This window comes from Thamnophis elegans, chromosome Z (assembly GCF_009769535.1).
Source record: "Thamnophis elegans isolate rThaEle1 chromosome Z, rThaEle1.pri, whole genome shotgun sequence".
NCBI lineage: Eukaryota > Metazoa > Chordata > Lepidosauria > Squamata > Colubridae > Thamnophis > Thamnophis elegans.
In genome coordinates, this window is record NC_045558.1 from 125,711,179 (window position 1) to 125,733,281 (window position 22,103).

The 22,103-nt window shown below is 38.6% G+C and overlaps 1 protein-coding gene and 1 long non-coding RNA gene across 2 annotated transcripts; both read right to left on the minus strand.

Annotated features, from left to right (window-relative positions):
• Positions 1 to 3,311: 3,311 nt before the first annotated feature.
• On the minus strand, positions 3,312 to 4,477 carry LOC116522840 (ribonuclease-like). Its single transcript, XM_032237893.1, has 2 exons — positions 4,355 to 4,477; positions 3,312 to 3,786 (listed from the first exon to the last, which is right to left on the minus strand). The coding sequence occupies exon 2, from the start codon at positions 3,776 to 3,778 to the stop codon at positions 3,353 to 3,355; it is 426 nt and encodes a 141-aa protein (XP_032093784.1). The 5' UTR covers positions 3,779 to 3,786; positions 4,355 to 4,477; the 3' UTR covers positions 3,312 to 3,352.
• A 7,131-nt stretch (positions 4,478 to 11,608) lies between these two features.
• On the minus strand, positions 11,609 to 15,541 carry LOC116520426. The gene is made up of 2 exons (XR_004256781.1): positions 15,240 to 15,541; positions 11,609 to 12,184 (listed from the first exon to the last, which is right to left on the minus strand). It is a non-coding gene; the product is annotated as an uncharacterized LOC116520426 (long non-coding RNA).
• Positions 15,542 to 22,103: the final 6,562 nt, after the last annotated feature.

The window sequence follows — 22,103 nt, forward strand, 5'->3', positions numbered from 1 at the left end:
GCTTGTCGATCAGAAAGGTTGGCAGTTCAGTGGTTTGAATCCCTAGCGCCACGTAACAGAGTGAGCTCCCGTTACTTGTCCCAGCTTCTGCCAACCTAGCAGTTCGAAAGCACGTAAAATGCAAGTAGAAAAATAGGAGCCACCTTTGGTGGGAAGGTAACAGAGTTCTGTGCGCCTTTGGCATCTAGTCATGCGGGCCACAAGACCACAGAGAACGTCTTCGGACAGCGCTGTCTCTTCGACTTTGAAACAGAGATGAGCACCTCCCCCTAGAGTCAGGAACGATTAGCACATATGTGTGAGGGGAACCTTTACCTTACCAATAATATGGAATTTTCCGTCCCTTGAAATCAGATTGTTCTCTAATTCATTGTTTTAGGAAAATACCAAACAGAGACCTACTGAAGAGTTGATATACTGTTGGCACATAGTCCTGTTTACTTGCCTCCTTTTTGAACAGTTCTATAAGGTAGTCCTTGACTTTGCTTAGTGAATGTTCTAAGTTATAACAAAACCGAAAAAGTCCCTTATAACCATTTTTCACACTTAAAAAACTAGTAGCACCTCATGATGCACGAAATGATTTATGGTCTGACCATTTTATTATTGTGACCTGATGAGTCTCTTCATTGTGTTGGGTTAAAAAAATGGAATAATGACAAATATCTCTAATCCAACAGAGAGGATCTAAGCCAATGTTTCTCAACCTTAACAACTTTAAGATGTGTGGACTTCAACTCCCATGGTCCAAAACCATTCATCTGCTGTGACAGTTGATATAAAGAAAGACAGCCAGCCAGACAGAAAGGGGTCCAGATGAGTAGACCTCCTCCAGGTTTGTTTGTTTTTTTGCAATGATTGTCTGAAAGCTTAATGTCCTTCTAAGATACCAATAGATCTAGGATTGTCTGACCCTAGTTCACTGGAGCTTGCGTGAATACAGCTAAAGCATGTTAATTGTAGTACACTTTTTCCTTCTGATGGTTGGCTTTGCATCCCTACCAACTAAAGGATCTCGAGCAGTGATAGTCAACCTAGTCCCTACTGCCCATTAATGGGCATTCCAGCTTTCATGGTGGGCGGTAGGGGTTTACTGTAACTCTGCTTTATAAATTTTATAAAGTTACTTCCCTACTTTATAAATCACCATTACTTTGGAACCGGTGGGCGTTTAGAAAATTTTAGTACTAACAGAGATACAAAAGTGGGTGGTAGGTATAAAAAGGTTGACTACCTCTGATCTAGAGGTACATCAGGCTGTTGGGCTATTTCAGAAGAGGAAAAAAAATGGGGGTCCCAAAAGTGCTTTTTTCTCCTTCTGGTTGGCTTTACATACGTCTAACTAAAGTATCTAGAGCACGGATGTCAAACTCGCTGCACCACATTGCCATCATGTGATGTATTGTGACATTTTCCCACTTTGCGGAGCTGGAGTGGGTGTGGCCTGCACGTGACGCTCCATGGGTCACCAGTTTGACAGCCCTGATCTACAGCTACATCAGGCTGCTATGTTGATTCAGAAAACTTCTTCGTGTTTAAAAGAAAAGTACTAATGCTTGGTGGTCCCAAAGGTGCTTTTTTCAAGAGACAACTGTTTCAAAACATTTCGCTTCTCATACAAGAAGCCTCTTCAGCTCTGGATGACTCTCCGTGGAGAATTTCCATAGATATAATACTTGGTGGTCATCATAAAAGGGGCCCTAGTGTGTTCAGAGAGAACGAAGCAAGAACAATTTAACAAGAACAGGAATTTTGGTTAGACTAATGCAGGATGAATCTGGTTGTCAACCCCGAAGTTTGCCTGATTGAAGCCACTTTCTTTATTGTTGCTTCAGTGCTGACACAGGCTAGAGTTGAAGGGAAGGGAGTGGGGAGTAGAGATAGTTGGGGTGTTGTAACCAAAATAAAATTGTTTCTCATTGTTTTGGATGTATTATTTGGAACACTGACATTGGTCATGCCTTTTTTGGGGAAAAAAAAACAACCCCAAAATTATTTAAAATGAAATGAAACCACACAAAGAACAGAGATGTAATGCAACTTTTTGTTTATTTTTAATCATTCATTTAAAAGCATTTGGTAGACATATTATTGCTGGTTTCCATAAAATTTAGGATATTCAGAGTTTTGGTTTTTTGTTGGCAAAAGGATAAAGAGAAAAAAAGGAAAGCACAGCAAATATCTAGGTTGATTATAAGGGTAGAAACTGAGCACAGGAGTTTAGGAAATGAGCCAGAAGATCAGCAGAAAATGAGATTTTCTTCCATAGAAGAGAAGCCATCTTGAGGGAGACTCCATCCGATCTATTCATATCATCTTCAGATTAAATGTGACCTTCCTTGTAGTGCACAGGCAATCTGTTCTCACAAGCAATGACAATATATCTGGGCGATATGTTTTCTCTGGTAATCACAAGGAGGTTTTGTGGAAGACCCCTTCATCGTGCAGATGGTTACCTTGAATTGCTCCTTGCTATAGATAGATAGATGACAGACAGACAGACAGACATGGATGGATGGATAAAATAGGTGGATGGATGGATGGATGGATGATACATATACTGTAAATAGATAGATATACTGTAGATATAGATATAGTTAGATAGATATATATAGAGATAAAGAGATGGATGGATGGATGGATGGATGGATGGATGGATGGATGGATGGATGGATGGACGGTGAGACATATAGATGATAGATAGATAGATAGATAGATAGATAGATAGATAGATAGATAGACGATAGATAGAGACAGACAGACAGACAGACAGACAGACATGGATAGATGGATGGATGGATGCATGGATGGATGGATAGAAAGATAGATAGATGGATGGATGGATGGATGGATGGATGGATAGATAGATAGATAGATAGATAGATAGATAGATAGATAGATAGATAGATAGATAGAAGCCTAGGTCAGAATATACCAATACGACAATTTAACAAGTACAAAAATTTCATTCATGTTAATATAGGATGAATCTGGTCATTTTTTCTTGAAAAAATCCTAAATTGTTTAAAATGAAATGAAGTGACACAAAGAACAGAGATGTAATGCAACTTTTTGTTTATTTTTAATCATTCATTTAAAAGCATTTGGCAAAGGTATTATTGCTGGCTTCCATAAAATTTCAGATATTCAGAGTTTTGGTTTTGAACTGGCTGAAGGATAAAGAGAAAAAAAGAAAAGCACGGCAAATATTAAGGTAAGTTACAATTGAGCATAGATCATGAAAAAGAGTTCGGGAAACGAGCCAGAGGATCAGCAGAAAATGAGATTTTCTTCATAGAAGAGAAGCCATCTTGAGGGAAACTCCATCCGATCAATTCATATCATCTTCAGATTAAATGTGACCTTCCTCGTAGTGCACAGGCAATCCGTTCTCACAAGCAATGACAATATATCTGGGTGACGTGTTTTCTCTGTAATCACAAGGAGGCTTCATAGAAGACCCCTTCATCTTGCAGGTGGTAACCCGGAATTGCTTCTTGCTACGCTGCAATCTGTTGTCAATGGCTTCTCCGCCATCCCCGCACACAGCTATGATGTTGTTCTTTGTGTCATGGATGAAGGTGTTGACCTCCTTGCATTTGGGTTTGGTCATTCCGCGTCTTTGCATCATTTTATTACAGTAATGATCTCCCACGTTGCTCTTGGGGTCATCGAAGTGATGTTCCAGGAAGGTTGGATAGTCAGCAGCGAAGGTGCCCAGCATCAGGACAGCAGCCAGGACTATGAAGAGCCCAAGGCCAAATCCCTTGAACCACATGATCAGCTCTGCCACAGAAGAAAGGGAGAAGATGCATGAGTATCTCCATCTGAAATCATCGGTTGGAATACCTGGCACAGAAATGGATCTTTCTATTTGGGCTATTATGCTAAATATTTGACTTTCCATATTATCAAAATTAGGGAATTTTCCATAAAAGCTCCTCCGGGGAATTTCTAAGGAGGCTACACCCCTTTCCAAACCATTGGAAGTTTCTAGAGTCTCCTATTCAGACAGGAACCACATTAGTTTCCTAGCTGACTTCCTTTGGTGCTCCATAGAAGGGCTCTACAAACATCCTTGAATTGGGAGTTCTACCAAGGTAATATTCTATAGGTGTATGGGAATTATCTTGGGGAGAAAGAGAGAACAGTCACAGGCTAGGCAATGGTCAGATAAGAGGCATCTGAACCAGCAGAATGAATGATCTGCCCTTCACTGTAGTACAAGCCCTACAAAGAAGCTTAAAATGTAGCTCAACTAAGTATTGATAAGCCTAATCCAGTTCAGTGAGAATCAAAATCTCCCATCAGAAAATTATCTCTTCATCTTAGCCTTCCCTGGTCTTACACTCACCTGAATGTGCTCTTGAAGAAGAGATGGGTTCTCAACCTTCCGTCTTCTTCTCTTCTTCTGCTTTGTACAATCCCATTATATAAATGGTCCACTGCAAGGAAGGGGTAGAGTAGGAAAGAGCTGCAATTGACACCCCCTTCCGAAAAAGAAGAAGTGAGCATGGACAGACGTTAATTTCAAAACACACACACAAAACGTTCACGTGTGCAAGGACACTCTTGAAGCGAGCATGATTATGCATGGATATGTTTCACAGCTGAATCCGAGCAATGCTGTTGCCTTATCACCAATGGTGAAACAATAACTGAAAGATACTTGAACACCTGAAGCTTCTGCATTGCTATGTGCCTCTGAGTAAGGCCAACATGGAATTCCTTCAATAAACAGAACCTACTCTCACTTGTACATCTCTTCAGAATTGGCTAGAAAGAAGATGAGATTTCCAGCATGGTCCTGGCATGAAAAACAAATATAGCTAATCTGATCGTGTATTTTCATCTGTAATGGATCATATTTCTATATTCCTATGTGTTTTAATAGATTAACAGAGTTGGAAGGGACCATGTATGTCATCGTACAGGAGACCCTGCAACATTTCTGACAGATGGTAGTCCAGTTTCTTCTTCAAAGCCTCCAGGGATGAAGCTTCCAAAACTCCTGAAGGCAATTTCTGTTCCATTGGTTGATTGTTCTCACTGTCAGAAAATTTCTCCTTATTTCCAGGCTGAATCTCTCCTTGTTCAATTTCCATCCATTATTCCCTGTCTGGCCTTCAGGTGCCTTTGAAAATAGCTTAACCTCTTCTTCTCTTTGGCAGCCCCTCAAATATTAAAACATTGCTATCATGTCTCCCGTGGTCCTTCTCTTCACTAGATTTTTTAATGATTCTAGTGGTTATGAGTAATTTTGTAAAGAGATTTTTTGACCTGCTCTAAAAATTCAAGTGAATGCAAAGAACTCCACAGTGCCATGGCAAATAAAAGAAATGTGTGTTTATCATAATAGCAATAGCACTTATATCGCACTTCACAGTGCTTTACAGCCCCCTCGAAGCTATTTACAGAGTCAGGCTGAGTAAACTCTGAGCCTGGTGAGATTTGAATTGTCAACTAATAATACAAAATTAGTTGTTTTTCTCCACTGTATTTTTCATGGAGGACTGGTGATGAAATTTCAGCCAGATCTCATTGTATTCGAATTGCATCTCCCTCATAGTGGGTAGGCCTTCGCAAGTTCTGGTGATATATTGAGATGAAACAGTCTTTCCTTAGTTACAAGAGCACTGGAGTGAGTTGTCTGTACATATGGTGACCCAAAAGGAAAACATACTGCACTGGTATATCACACTATACAATGCACTATATGCCCTGCACACAATTAGTTCTTAGGGATTACAGATTAAGTATTTCTTCGGGGTTGCTTCCTTGTAGAACTATTTTCATCAGCTCCCATTTTTGTGTCATGGTATTAAGGCAATTTCTTCAGACACAGATCATTCTATCTCTTTGAAGAAATGTCATAATTAGGAGAATAGGTTCTTGAGGTCAACACAGCCAAAGGGATGAGGGCTGGGTCCTTGGGAAACCATGCTTGTAGCCAATTCCAAAGAGTGAATCTGCAAAAGCAGAGACTAAATGTTTCAGCTTGCCGCAAGGATATATTTCTCTTTCAGGAATGGAATAACAGACTAATAGAGTTGAAAGGGACTTTGGAGCAGGGGTGAAATCAACTTACCTTCGCAACTGGTTGGCAAATGTGAGTGAGGACCTTCAGCGCATGTGCACAGTGTCAAAAATGGGACGTGATGATGTCCGGGCAGGTGGACAGAGCCTCCCACTGCCACCGCTACCGGTTCGCCGGAACCGGATAGAACCGGCTGAATTGCACCACTGCTTTGGGAGGTCTTATAGTCTAATCCGCTGTTATTGCAGGAAACCCTATACCATTTCATGCAAATTGTTATCTAATCTCTTCTTAAAAACCTCCACTGGTGGAGCACCCACAATTCTCGGAGGCAAGCCGTTTCACTGATTAAATGGTCTGTCAGGAAATTTCTCCTTAGTTCTAGGTTGCTTCCCTCCTTGCTTAGTTTCCAACAATGCTTCTGGTCCTACCTTCATGTGCTTTAGAGAATAGTTTGACTCTGATTTCTTTGTGGCAACCCTTGAGATATTGGAACTCTGCTATCATGTCTCCCCCCAGTCCCTTTTCTCATTAAAGCACACATTCCTTCAATTGTTATTTGTATATTTCATCCTCCACTCCCCTAATCTCTTCTCTGCACTAATTCTAGAGTTTCAACAATGGCATAGAATAGAAAATATGGAATAGAATAGAATACAATAGAATGGAATAGAATATAATAGAAAATATGAAATGGAATGGAATAGAAAATATGGAATGGAATAGAATAGAAAATATGGAATGGAATAGAATAGAAAATATGGAATGGAATAGAATGGAATGGAATGGAATAGAGTAGAGTAGAGTAGAATAGAATAGAATAGAATAGAATAGAAAATATGAAATGGAATGAAATAGAATAGAACAAAATAGAACAGAACAGAACAGAATATAATAGAAAATATGGAATAGAATGGAATAGAAAATATGGAATGGATTAGAATAGAATAGAACAGAATAGAAAATATGGAATAGAATGGAATGGAATGAAATGGAATAGAGTAGAACAGAATAGAAAATATGGAATAGAATGGAATGGAATAGAATAGAACAGAATAGAAAATGTGGAATGGAATGCAATAGAATGGAATGGAATAGAATAGAATAGTTGGAAACGGGGGAATAATTCACGTGCGCAAGGATGTTCCTGAAAAGAGCGTGTTTCTGCATGAACATATTTCACAACTGCATCCGAGCAATGCTTTTGCCTTATCACCAATGTTGAAACAGTAACTGAAGGAGACATTAATAACTGAAGCTACTGCTGTGGAAGTCCTTTGGGAAAAAGGAGTACTGCTCACTTGTACATATTTGAAGTGTTGCAAGGAAGATGAATGATGTTATTTTTCAAATAGTTCTTAGGTTAAAAACATAGTTAAGTAATTTGTTCAGCTATTATTTGTGTGAAATTAATTATATATCTGAAATCGTATTTACATCTTCAAAAGTACAAATTGATAAGCAATTTTTTTTAAAGAAAAAAAGCATACTTTTAGAACAAGGCCTAAAAACTAGGGGTGAAAATTATACTCTCTCTCTCCCCTCCTACCTCTCCCTCTCCCTTTTTCTTTCTTTCTTTCTCTCTCTCTCTCCTTCACTTTACATCTACCTCTATCTATCAATCCATCTTATCTCTCTCTCTGTCCGTCCGTCTACCCGCCCACCATCTATCATCTATCCATCTATCAGCTATCCATCTATCAGCTATCTATCTTTCTATCTATCTATCATTTATTGTATTTACATCATCTGAATATCTCGTAGTGCTCTTCCAAAAGAGTTTTGCTTTTTTGATTTTAATCTGTATTTGGAAGTACAAGTAACTTAAAATAAATAAATTTAAGTCTGGATTTCCAACCTGATTATCTGTTTTGTATGAAGAGGAGAAACAGAGCACAAAAGAGTGGAGTTTCCATCAGGACAAGCCAATGGTGCTTTCATTGTTTGTCCCCTAACCCTCATGGACAATTCTAACTTTGAATCTATTCATATCATGTAGTAGCTATGTATTATTAGCATGTATACCAGATTCCTGGATAGGAAACTGATTGAGAACTATAGAATCTACAGATTTTGAATTCAGTTTTCCAAACGGCCATCTGATTGTCAGTCCCAGTAATAAAATAATTGCCCACCTACAGAACAATAACATCCATGCTTCACCCCATGATGGATGATAGATAAAATGCATCTTTTATATCTCATCTGACCAAAGGGCAAAGCTAGGTCTACTTCTCCAGATTGTATTTATTCCATTACCATCAACTGTAGCAGGTTAGAGGCAGAGTTGTTTTGGGTCAGAGAGGTGAAAAATTCACCAGGACCCAAAACAGGGACTACCACTATCTGCAGTTCTCCAGAATGCATATACAACAGTGTTACACCTTTGTGTTCTAATCTTCTGAGCAAACCTACAGGGGGAAAAGATGGTGGGAACAGGGGTAAGAATTTGGAGCACAATGGCAACCTTTGTTGTGCCTTCAGCCTGAAATTCCTTCTCAACCCAGATGGGAAAGAAGTTAGGACGTTGCCCTAATGTGCACCATTTAATTATCTAATTAAATCTACATTTCCCAAATTTGCATATTTTGTGTAGCCTTCTTAAACCTACCTAACACCCACTGTAACCCCCTTAATCATACCTAAACGTACCTGTTTAAATTCTTCCTTTAAAAAAAAGAATTTTATTATTTTTCAGTTACAAAAATAAGCATTCCATCTTTCCTTATGCCGTATGTCATCTGTGTACAAACATCTCTGTGCAACATCGTTCCTCTTTTGCCACATCTGTCACATTCAAATTAACATTATTTCCCTAAGTTTAGTATTATAATATATTAAGCATTTAAACATTATAAAACTCTCAATTTTTCTTCTATCTTCTGGTAATAATATATCAATATTAAACATCATTATTCTTATCATACATATACCGGTACTAACCATTTTATATCTCTATCTAAGTTTATTGTCTACTTATGTTTCAGTTTTCTTCATTTCCAAACTCCTTCCCCTCCCCCAATCATTGGTAAAATTCTTCCCAAGTCATATAATATTCAGTGTGCTCTTTCTCTTTAATTGCTAATGTTAATCTGTTCATTTCTGCACATTCTAATATCACCTTCTCATCCATAGGAATCTTTTCACTTTTCCAATTACTTTCTATATGGTATGAATGTTTCCTCATCTCGGTCAGGATTTGCCCAGAAAATGTGTTTCTGTAATGGACCTCTTGTGACTGTGTTGGTTGGTTTTGTGATTGTCTTTGTATGCATGATTCTACTTTCCTCATTAAACAAGATCAACTGATGTCTAAAAAACAAAGTGCTAGTGTTTGGTGTTCACTGAAATTTTCTCAATAGCCTTTATGATTAGCTAATAACACACTGGTCAATCCTTGGAAACCGTTATGACCACAAGCATGCTTTTTTATCACTTTAAAATCCAGGGGGATGGAGGAATCATGTTGAAGTGAAGAAATCAGTGCTGTGCTGTGCCATGCATGTACAAGATCAAGCAGCAGACATGAAAAATATGGTTGCAACGAACTCTGGAGATTCCTGACTTTAATTTGATGCTGTTAAAAATATTATTTATCCTCCTTTCAAGGCCTCATAGTGATTTTTTCTACTCACCAGATGGGTGAACTTTAACACAATTCCTATATGTGTAAAAAAATCACTAAAAGTAGCTTCATTGAAGTTAATTAATAAAGTAGCTATTGTATTTGGAGAAGATTAATTAGAGATAGAGCCAAACAAGTGAGTTGTATGAATTTATAGCTGGAAGAGTCGTAAGAAGAAACCTGGGGAAAGATAGGACTTGTTTGAAAACAAATGAAGGAATCATGATCCCTGGCAGAAAGAAGGACTGTTACGGTGAAAAATCACAAGAACGAAACTTAGGATTTAAAACCAAATAGATGATAGCTAGATAGATGATGGATGGATGGGTAGGTGGGTGGGTGGGTGGATTGATGGAAGGATGATAGCTAGATGGTTAAACGGATAGATGAATTGATAGATGAATGGATGGATATAGATAGATAGATGATAGATGATAGGTAGGTAGGTAGGTAGGTAGGTAGGTAGGTAGGTAGGTAGGTAGGTAGATAGATAGATAGATAGATAGATAGATAGATAGATAGATAGATAGATAGATAGATAGATATGGATGGAGAAAATAGATGGATGGATGGATGGATGATACATATACTGTAAATAGATAGATACTCACCAGTTGGGTGAACTTTAACACAATTCCTATATGTGTAAAAAATCACTAAAAGTAGCTTTATTAATTGATAAATAAGCTATTGTATTTGGAGAAGACAAATTAGAGATAGAGCCATACAAGCAAGTTGTTGCATGAATTTATAGCTGGCAGAGTGGCAAGAAGAAACCCAGGGAAAAATAGGGCTTGTTTGAAAACAAATGAAGGAATCATGATCCCTGGCAGAAAGAAGGACTGTTACGGTGAAAAATCACAAGAACGAAACTTAGGATTTAAAACCAAATAGATGATAGCTAGATAGATGGTGGATGGGTGGGTGGGTGGTTGAATTGATGGAAGGGTGATAGCTAGATGGTTAAATGGATAGATGAATTGATAGATGAATGGATGGATATAGATAGATAGATGATAGATAGATGATAGGTAGATGATAGGTAGGTAGGTAGGTAGGTAGGTAGGTAGGTAGGTAGGTAGGTAGGTAGGTAGATAGATAGATAGATAGATAGATAGATAGATAGATAGATAGATAGATAGATATGGATGGATAGATGGATGGATGGATGGATGGATGGATGGAGAAAATAGATAGATGGATGGATGATGGATGGATGGATGGATGGATGGATGATACATATACTGTAAATAGATAGATATACTGTAGATATAGATATAGATAAAGAGAGAGAAATAGAGAGATAAAGAGATGGATGGATGGATGGATGGATGGATGGATGGATGGACAGTGAGACAGAGAGGATAGATAGATAGATAGATAGATAGATAGATAGATAGATAGATAGATAGATAGATAGATAGATAGATGATAGATAGATAGATAGATAGATAGATAGATAGATAGATAGATAGACAGACAGACAGACAGACAGACAGACAGATGATAAACAGACAAACAGACGATAGAGATAGCCAACCAGTCAGACAAACAGAAAGATATGGATAGATGGATGGATGGATGGATAGATAGAAAGATAGAAAGGTAGAAAGATAGATAGATAGATAGATAGATAGATAGATAGATAGATAGATAGATAGATAGATAGATAGATAGATCCAAGGACTGAAACTGTTGTAAGTAAAATACTAGAAAAACATGTCACACAATTAGGAATCAAACTTTAATTTTGCACAGAGGAGTTAACGAATATCAAAGTTGAAGGAGACCTTGGAGGCCCTTTAGTCCAACCTCTGCCCAAGTAGGAGACTCTATAATATTCCAGACAAATGGCTGTCCAATCTGTTCTTAAAAACCTCCAGTGATGGAGCACCCGCAGCTTCTGAAGGCAAATCGTTCCGCTCGTTAATTGATCTCACTGTCAGGAAATTTCTCCTTAGTTCTAGGTGGATCTCTCCATCGGTTACTTCTTTTCCTGCCTTCAGGTGTGGAGACAGAGGAATTGACAGAAGAGTTCATACCTCAATGCTAATAAGATGATTCCTCTTCATGCACCAGTGCAAAATCTCCTTCCTCGTAGTGTACGGGCTTTCCATCCAGGCAGGCAATGACTATATTTTTGGGAGAAAGATTTTCTCTGTAGATACAAGGTGCTCGAGGGTTAGAACTTCTCAAAGTGCAGGTGGTGACCGAAAATATCTTTATGCTATGGCGCAGCTCATGCCCATAAGTTACCCCTTTTCTGCCACACACATCAAGGATATAAGCCTTGGTGTCATGTATGAAGGTATTGACTAGCTTGCATTTGGGCTTGGTCATTCCCCGGCTTTGCATCATGGCATTGCAATAGTGGGTTCCAACAACGCTTCTTGGGAAGTCATAGTGCTTCATGAGGAAGTTCTCATAGCTAAAGGCAAAGGACCCCAGGATGAATACAGTTGTTAGCAGGAGAAGCAGAGCGTGGAAGGATTCTTTCAAAGGCATCATTGTCTCTGCAACAGCTGAAAGAAGGAACGGTGGAATGATTCAGTTTGGAATATGGTAATACAGATTTGCCCCTTCAATTTGTTAATTGACTGGTTTATAACAGACATTCATAGATATTTGGAATACCAGCGAAGGAGAATATTTATAGCTCAGGTTTGAAATGAGAGGTCTTTGGTGCTGTCTGAGCTTAGTTGTTTTCTTGCAGATGTTTCGATAACCAACGAGGCAACATCATCAGTGCTAGTCAGATTTACATCACATCAGCAATCAAGAAGTGAACAATACCGTAATCAAGGAAGTTCCAAACAAATTAACAATAAAACAACCCAAACACAGGACCTCTAAGATCACCTCCACCATGTTGTGGCCCACCAGTGGCCAACGGAGATGGCAGCAAATTCAGACAGTGAGGTTGGGGAGTAACATGGGCCAGTCCTGGAGTCTGGGGAAGGCTCTAACAAATGCTCTGAGATGGAGGCAGAGATGGGGCCAGGGCCATCTGACAGTTATCAGCTGCCTTCAGAGTCAGACATCAATGAGGCAGAGGAACAGCTGGAGCCTGTTCCCAGTGTACGCATGCGCAGAGTTGCCAGATGAAGGGCACAGCTAAGGAACAGGGGTTGACTTGGGAGTAAGGTCAAAGGTGGATGATGAATGGCGCCTCCCATAGGGGATAAAAGAGGGGTGAGAGGAGAGGGGTGTTTGCAAGAGACAATTAGTTCATTCCTACATTTTTGCGAAGTATTGTAGTGTCTGAAAGAAATCGGCCTGTCCACTCTCCAAGCCTGATAAAGGTAAGTAATTGTGAACTATTTTGAAAGACTGCTTGCTGGGACTTTGCTGGAGAGGAATTCACTGTAAATTAAATAAAAGGGGTTTATCAGGACGAGGACTTGGCTTCATGCTGCTTGGGAAGCCTAGGTCAAAACATACCAATACGGACAAGGGCAAGCTAGTAGAATGTAAATTGAGATGAACTCCACTCCTTACTAGTACTGATGATATTACCTAGTTTGGGTAACCAAACATCTGCCAGAAAACTACCCAGCTCAGACATTGGGAGTCTCTGATAAAGTCCAAGATTCCTGAGGAATTGTTTCATCCTAACAGGACTACTCCATCCCACTCATTCCAGAGGAAAGGGCCGATTTCCATTGGCCAAAAATTAATTAGCTGGCAGAGTCTAGGAGAAGAGTCTTCTGTGTGGCCCTACCTTCTGGAATAGTTGGATGTCCTCCTCCACAATCCTAGCCTTCCTGAAGAGCCTAAAAAGTTGGCCTGGCCCACACGGTGGCCTGCTTTGTTGGGAATGACTGACTTGGTAGAGAATATCTCCAACCCCAGGCTACACATCATGTTGGCTTTTAGCTTTTATATTCAATTGTTTTTCTAATTTTAATTGTTTACTAGTATATTTTAATCTTTTTTTTACAGTTAACTACCCAGGGTTGCTGTATCAGTGAAATGGGTGAGTGGACATTTAATAAATAAACAAATAAGGCTTGGTTTCATTTATTTCTGGCTTTAAAGTGAGCAAACATAGCTGAGGTTTGGGCCAGTGGCTGCTTATATGATTAATAGAATAATAAATGGTACGCCACAATATGATTCTATTCTAATATAATATAGAGTTGGAAGGGACCTTTGAGGTCTTCTAGTCCAAGTCCCTGCTTAGGCAGGAAACCCTACACAACTTCATACAAATGGTTATCCAACATCTTCTTAAAAGCTTCCACTGTTGGAGCATTCACAACTTCTAGAGGAAAGTTGTTCCACTGATTAATTGTTCTAACCATCAGGAAATTTCTCCTCAGTTCTAAGTTGCTTCTCTTCTTGATTAGTTTCCACCCATTGCTTCTTGTTCTACCCTCAGGTGCCTTAGAGAATAGTTTGACTCCCCCTTCTTTGTGGCAACTCCTGAGATATTGGAACACTGCTATCATGTCTCCCCTAGTCCTTCTTTTCATTAAACTAGACATACCCAGTTCCTGCAACCATTCTTCATATGTTTCAGTCTCCAGTCCTCTAATCATCTTTGTTGCTCTTCTCTGCCCTCTTTCTAGAGTCTCCACATCTTTTTTTACATCATGACGATCAAAACTGAATGCAGTATTCCAAGTGTGGCCTTACCAAGGCATTATAAAGTGGTATTAACACTTCACGGGATCTTGATTCTATCCCTCTCTTAATTATATTATTCTATTCATATATATATATATATATATATATATATATATATATATATATATATATATGTGTGTGTGTGTGTGTGTGTGTGTGTGTGTGTGTGTGTGTGTATGTGTATGTGTATGTGTATGTGTATGTGTATGTGTATGTATATGTATATGTATATGTATATGTATATGTATATGTATATGTATATGTATATGTATATGTATATGTATATGTATATGTATATGTATGTATGTATAGATAGATAGGGATAGGGATAGGGATAGGGATAGGGATAGGGATAGGGATAGGGATAGGGATAGGGATAGGGATAGGGATAGGGATAGAGATAGATAGATAGATAGATAGATAGATAGATAGATAGATAGATAGATAGATAGATAGATAGATAGATAGATAGAGATAGAGATTAGATAGATAGATAGATAGAGAGATATAGATATAGATATAGATATAGATATAGATATAGATATAGATATAGATATAGATATAGATATAGATATAGATATAGATATAGATATAGATATAGATATAGATATAGATATAGATATAGATATAGATAATATTATTCTATACTAATATTATTATTCTATTCCTCCATTCCATTCTATGAAAAATGCCCATAGTGACAAGCAGGGAGAAACACCCATCCAAAAGGAATCATACAATCAAAAATGAATCAGGACTTTGAAAACATCTTCTGAGCATATTATGCCTCTGTAGAGCTGCAAAATGTCTAACACTCTTTAAAAAAAAAAGTCACTGCTGAAACAGCATTTTATAATTGCAGTCCTTAAACAGGTAGTTAACAATGTCCACAATATGAAGAAGTCAGGAATAGGCTTAGAAAGGAAGGGATGATAACATCATATTTACCTGCAAAGAAGATAACATAGGGGAATTCCTTGTGGGGAAACCAACTGCAGGAGACACATCACAGGAAATGTTTTCTGATGCCCCTTTTAGTCTACAACCTTTTATCCCCTAATCCCAACCCCAACTCAGAAGTGAGCCTTATTATTGGATGGGATGGTGTGTGTTTCTCTCCCCCCTCCACAAAAAACCCCTAGATTAAATATCTTCTATTGAGAGTGTTTTTTTGTCAGCTCTGAATTGACTGATCCTTCCCTTTTAATCCAGACCTAGGATAAAACACTCTGATCTCAGCAGACAGTTTGTTCTCTCTGTTCAGGCTTATCAAGGACACTATTTTATAGAGATTTCGTAACCCATTTTTTCTTCACCAGTTTCGTAGAACTGGCGTGGCCTACAAATGGTACCCAACCATTTATTCTCAAGCAATGGATGGAAACTAATCAAGGAGAAAACCAACTTGCAACTAAGGAGAAATTTCCTGACAGTGAGGACAATTAACCAGTTGAATGCCTTGCCTCCAGAGGTTGTGGGTGCTCCAAAAGTGTAGTTTTTAAAGAATAAGTTGGAAATGACCATAGAAATTGTCTAGTCCAAGTCCCTTCTCAAGACAGGATCCCATGTGACAGAATAACAGAGTTGGAAGGGACCTTGGAGGTCTTCTAGTCCAATCTCCTGTATCTCAAGCTGGGCAACTGTGTGATATGTGGACCTCAACTTCCAGGTATCTATGGAGGTTATCAACCATCTAGGTCAAGGTTGTTTCAAAAGTGCTTTTCCAAAAAGAAGCTAGAGTCTCTTGGTTTTTTCCTTGAAAATATTTATTTTCTCATCCAAGAAGTTTTTTTTAGTTCTAACTGACTGAAGAGGAGTGGGGGGAAGTGAAGGATTTATATTCCTTGCAGCCATCTGCTCTTGACCATTTAATGGAGAAAAAATAGATTCTAAATTGGAGAGAGAAAGATAGACTATTCTTCACCTGGGGGGTCTTTTTTAAAAATTTCAATTGGACATGCCTAGTACGACTCTACCTAACACATAAGAGTATCGTTTTTGGCTCAAAAAGAGAAACAAACAAACGTTGACCTCTTGGCTTGACTACAATGTTAAGTTTATTTAAACCTTGAGCCAAATGGAGGATTAATGTTTAGAGCGGGAAAACAACTAAAAAAAAAAAAAACCCAGTACATACAATTTGTTCTTGCAATTTCCAAAGTGACAAGACTAAACAACTCAATACCAGCTACTGGGCATGATTTATTGCATGGAAATCAATAATATTTCAGTAAAAACTTCAAAAGCTGCCAGAAGTGATCTATCTGTATTCTATAGTTACATACTGTATATATTGTTGTTTTTCCAAGGGGTTCACAGCCAATAAATTTCTTCAGAGACATATCTCTGAATATCATGGGATATCTTCTTCATCACTTCAAGTTATCATTTCATGTCAGGCATCTCTCTTTTTTTGTGCTTCAGAGAAAAGTGGTGTCCTTTAGTGGTCTCACAAGAGCCCAACATATCAGATGGTGTTCTTGTGGCCAACTAAAAAATTAGAAAGAAGATAATAGAATAGCAGAGTTGGAAGAGACCTTGCAGATTTTCAAGTCCAGCCCCCTGGTTCAGGCAGGAAACCCTACACCACTTCAGACAAATGGTTGTCCAATCTCTTCTTAAAAACGTCCCGTGTTGATGCATCCACAACTTCCGGAGGCAAGTTGTTCCACTGATTAATTGTTCTAACTGTCAGGAAATTCACCTTAGTTCTAAGTGGCTTCTCTCCTTGATTACTTTCCACCCATTGCTTCTTGTCCTACCCTCAGGTGATTTGGAGAATAGCTCGACTCCCTTGACTCTGCCCAAGAAATTGGACAACAAGAAAATATTGGTTTGCACTGAATTAGATAGATTGACGTTAGAATTAAAGAATAAAGGAGAGACAGAATATCACGATATATGGGATACACATCTTAGCTGTGAATTTACAAATGCTTTGTATATTTAATTCCTAAGTCTCATCTTCCCAACTTTAAATTTGGAATCTAATTTATTTTATAGGGTTCTGGTAAAATTTCCTAAAGTTTTGGCTACAAATTTAACCTGCCTGATATATTTTTCCTATTTAAACAAGATGCAAAAAAGTACTCTTGTAAACTTTTCCCTTCCTTTCCTTTCCTTTCCTTTTTCCTTCCTTCCTTCCTTCCTTCCTTCCTTCCTTCCTTCCTTCCTTCCTTCCTTCCTTCCTTCCAGTGTTGGAGCATTCACAACTTCTGGAGGCAAGCTGTTCCACTGATTAATTGTTTTGTCAGGAAATTTCTCTTAAGTTCTAAGTGGCTTCTCTCCTTGATTAGTTTCCACCCATTGCTTCTTATTCTACCCTCAGGTGCCTTGGAGAATAGTTTGACTCCCCCTTCTTTGTGGCAACCCCTGAGATATTGGAACACTGCTATCATGTCTCCCCTAGTCCTTCTTTTCATTAAACTAGACATACCCTGTTCCTGCAACCGTTCTTCATATGTTTTAGCCTCCAGTCTTCTAATCATCTTTGTTGCTCTTCTCTGCATTCTTTCTAGAGTCTCAACATCTTTTTTACATTGTGGCAACCAAAAGTGGATGCTGTATTCCAAGTGTGGCCTTAGCAAGGGATTATAAAGTGGTATTAACACTTCACGGGATCTTGATTCTATCCCTCTCTTTATTATATTATTCGATTCTAATATATAACCAGAAGAGTCCAGAACCAAAATTTAATATAAGAACAGTACAATTATTAAAAAGTATAATGATAAAGGTTCTTTAAAATCAGTTTTAATGAAGCCATACAGAGCTCCTGAAGAAGCAGGGTCACAAATTACTCTTTTCAGCTAAAATGATATGAACTGTAATTTTATATCAAGAAATGATATGCGATATTTTTTTTAAAAAAATCTAAAGTTTTAAATAATGTGTGTGAGATTTAACAGTCTCGATTTCCTACTGGAAAATGGCTGAAAGCAGCCAGTGCATCTTTTCATGTTTTTTTAAAGAAGTATTTTTCCTGGTCTGTTTAGCTACATTTCCTTCTACCTATAAATGAGAATATTTGTAGCTCAAGGTTGAAATAAGTGTATTGATCATGCGCATCAGTTCCACCATGAAATTTTGTTCAAATTGTAGATGCTGAGATATTTGCGGAGGAAGGTCTAAGAAGCAAATGTCTAACTCCCGTTCCAGGAGCCCAGTGAAGCTTAAATCAGAATCATACTTTATTTTATTCCCATCCCGATAAATCTTGGAGGGGTGCTGGCTGAACATGATTGTCAAAAAGATATGGAGGGACCAAGGGTGGGTTCCTGCCAGCATTACTACCGGTTTGCTTAACTCGTGCACTTACATGACGCGTGCTTCCCGCACATGTGCACGTCTTCTAAGTGCATGTGCAAAACATTAGAAAAGGAAAAAAATACATTTATTCAATGAAGATTGTTCTGAGTATGTGTAGAACAGAAAACCAAGATGGTGGTGCTGAGGATAGAACCGGTTCGGGCACATGTCCAACCGAGTTACTACCTGCTTGGCTGAATCGGTCCGAACCAGTAGGAACTTACCTCTGCTTCATGGGCTTTCACAAGTTCAGCCCAACAGATGAACCACATGAAAACTTCTTATCTCTAACAAACTCCTCCCGTTCTCCTCAAAGAAAGAAGGAAACTGGACAGTCCAGATTCCCTCTGAGGATGGAAGGAGACCCTACTGTTTGGATTCAGGAAAATATCTTCCTTTATGACTGTCATGAATTATGAATCTAATGGTTAGATTCGATTACAGACACAAGCTGAGAACTCTCTTTAATTACTCTCTGAGAATTCTTGTCTAGTTCTGAATCAACCTTCTACTTCCACTTTTTTGTTCTGCTGACCTTCCTGCATGTTGAATGAGTCATTTTGGCTATCTTATTATATCATTAGTTGGCTTACTGGCTAAGATGCTGAGCTTGTCAATCAGAAAGGTCAGCAGTTTGGTGGTTTGAATCCCTAGCGCCGTGTAATGGACCGAGCTCCTGTTACTTGTCCCAGCTTCTGCCAACCTAGCAGTTTGAAAACATGTAAAAATGCAAGTAGAAAAATAGGGACCACCTTTGGTGGGAAGATAACAGTGTTCCTGTGCACCTTTGGCATTTAGTCATGCCGGCCACACGACCATGGAGACATCTTCGGACACCGCTGGCTCTTCAGCTTTGAAACAGAAATGAGCACCACCCCCTAGAGTTGGGAACGACTAGCACATATGTGCAAGGGGAACCTTTACCTTTATTATATCATCCCTCTAGGGTCCATCCTAGAGGTAGAGGTAATTGCAGCACTCTTAGCAGGGTGTTAAGTTGGACATCCCACCAGCTGGAAACAGCAGGTCTCATGCTCCTTTCAGCCCAGATAACAGAAAGGATTCAATCCTCATAGATCAAGAAAAACGCTGAGTTCCTAATAACAACTTTCACATGAGTGGAAATTTTTCAAGAGACTCTGTTTCCCCCTAAGCCAACTAATTCTTTGCCAATGTCCTGCCTTTGACCTGCCTTATTAACTGATATTCCCGTAAGGCTGGCAAACAATCGATGTGATTGTTTTTAAGCAGTCCAAGAAAAACAAAAGGTGGGTCATTTCCAAGGACTTTTGGAATTACCCCATCCAGATGTTCACTAGTTCCACAATGTAAAACCTATCTGGAGGCTAAAACGTATGAAGAACAGTTGCAGGAATTGGTTATGTCTAGTTTAATGAAAAGAAGGACTAGGGGAGACATGATAGCAGTGTTTCAATATCTCAGGGGTTGCCACAAAGAAGAGGGAGTCAAGCTATTCTCCAAGGCACCTGAGGGTAGACCAAGAAGCAATGGGTGGAAACTAATCAAGGAGAGAAGCAATTTAGAACCAAAGAGAAATTTACTGACAGAACAGTTAATCAGTGGAACAACTTGCCTCCAGAGGTTGTGAATGCTCCAACACTGGAAGTTTTTAAGAAGATGTTGGATAACCATTTGACTGAAGTGGTATAGGGTTTCCTGCCTAGGCAGGGGGTTGGATTAGAAGACATCCAAGGTCCCTTCCAACCCTGTTATTTTATTATATTATATTCTGTTCTATCCTAAAAAGGATTAGGTCAGCTCACATGGACATATAGAAATCAAAACTTTAATGTTCAGTAATGAAAAAAGAGCTGCAATAGACCTCTGCAATCCAAAGTCTACATGGACTGAAACATATTGGTTGGTCATTGTGAAGGGGCCTGATAAACTTAATGCAGGGTGCTGAAGACAGAGAGGCGATTCAAAACTGAAAGGGTTGTAGAAAGGAAGAAGGATGCTCTTCCAAGAAATAATGGAAATCTCTGCTGCCTTAATACATATGAAGGAAGGCTCCATTCTTATTGGTAAAACAAATTGGAAATTAAAAGAAATACGGAATTTGCTAGATCATCTGACCAAAGATAAACTTTTGATGGGCGCCAAGAGTCATGGCGAAGAAGTCCAAACAGAAACTAAGTTCCCAAGCTACTGTACCTGTGTTTCCTCAGCTAAATCAGGAAGGTGGAGATTGGTTATGAATTGATAAGAGAGAAGGCAAGATATGGAAACAATATGCAATACATTTGCTGAATATATTCTTTTGTCTACAGTGGAATTAGGATTGAATTGTATCACATCAGAGGAGCTCTCTGTTTGTTTTTCCCATTAATGCTTTGCTTTCTCACATTTTTTCTTCTTTTGGCTAAAAGAAACAAAACTGTGACTTAGTGTTGTTCTGTAATGGATGGAAGATCTTGTAAGTGAAAGAAGACGGCATTGATTTCATTGGAAACCAAACAACTTGGGTTGCAAAATATATTCAACCTCAATACCGGTAGATTCCATTAAGCTGAACTTTCAAATGGATTTTTAATTCATATTTTAATATTTAATTTGGATTTGTGATAGCATTAATTTATTACAATAAAAAAGAAATGGCATTGCCTTAATGTAAGGATGGCTAACCCATAGACTAAAGGTGACATTCAGCTTCCAGGCTGTCATTGGCAGCTATTAATGAGATTGTGTTGTTGAACTTTAGTTGCATAATTTGGGTTCATGTTTAAGATCAACATCCAGTTCCTACTAAATTCATGGTGATGTCAATTCTGATTTGTTTGCTTGTTCTGGCAACAGTGCTGAGTGTTTCACTGTTGCTTTTCTGGATGTTCTTTTCAACTGTGATGGTTGTAAGATACCTAAGATTACCAATATTTATGGAGGTGGTCTTAAATTGGATTATTTAAATACACGGCATCTCTGCAATAGCAATAGCAGTTAGACTTATATACCGCTTCATAGGGCTTTCAGCGGTTTAAGCGGTTTATAGAGTCAGCATATTGCCCCCAACAATTCGGGTCCTCATTTTACCCACCTCGGAAGGATGGAAGGCTGAGTCAACCTTGAGCCAGTGAGATTTGAACAGCCGAACTGCAGAACTGCAGTCAGCTGAAGTAGCCTGCAGTGCTGCATTTAACCACTGCACCACCTCTGCACCAACTGGCTATTCTAGGTGGCTTAACAAAATGAATCAATATGAACAAAAATGAATGAAATGAATTAAGAAACCAAAATCAAATATAGAAAGAACAGTACAATTATTAAAAAGTATAATTATAAAAGCTCTTCGAAATCAGTAAAAAAAAATCAGGCCTGTTCAATTACATTTCCTTTTTTTCTTGGTTTGTCCACTTAGTGTTACAACTTTTTCTTGTGCATAGATACTCTATGTGAGGCTGTATTACACACACAAACTAAGGCCTTTGAAGGGGACTGTGAAATTAATACAGAGGGCTAAAGACAAAGAGAGATGATTGAAACATG

Coding starts and splice junctions, on each gene's coding strand:
- LOC116522840 (XM_032237893.1), bottom strand. CDS start 3,778: ATGTGGTTCAAGGGATTTGGCCTTGGGCTCTTCATAGTCCTGGCTGCT.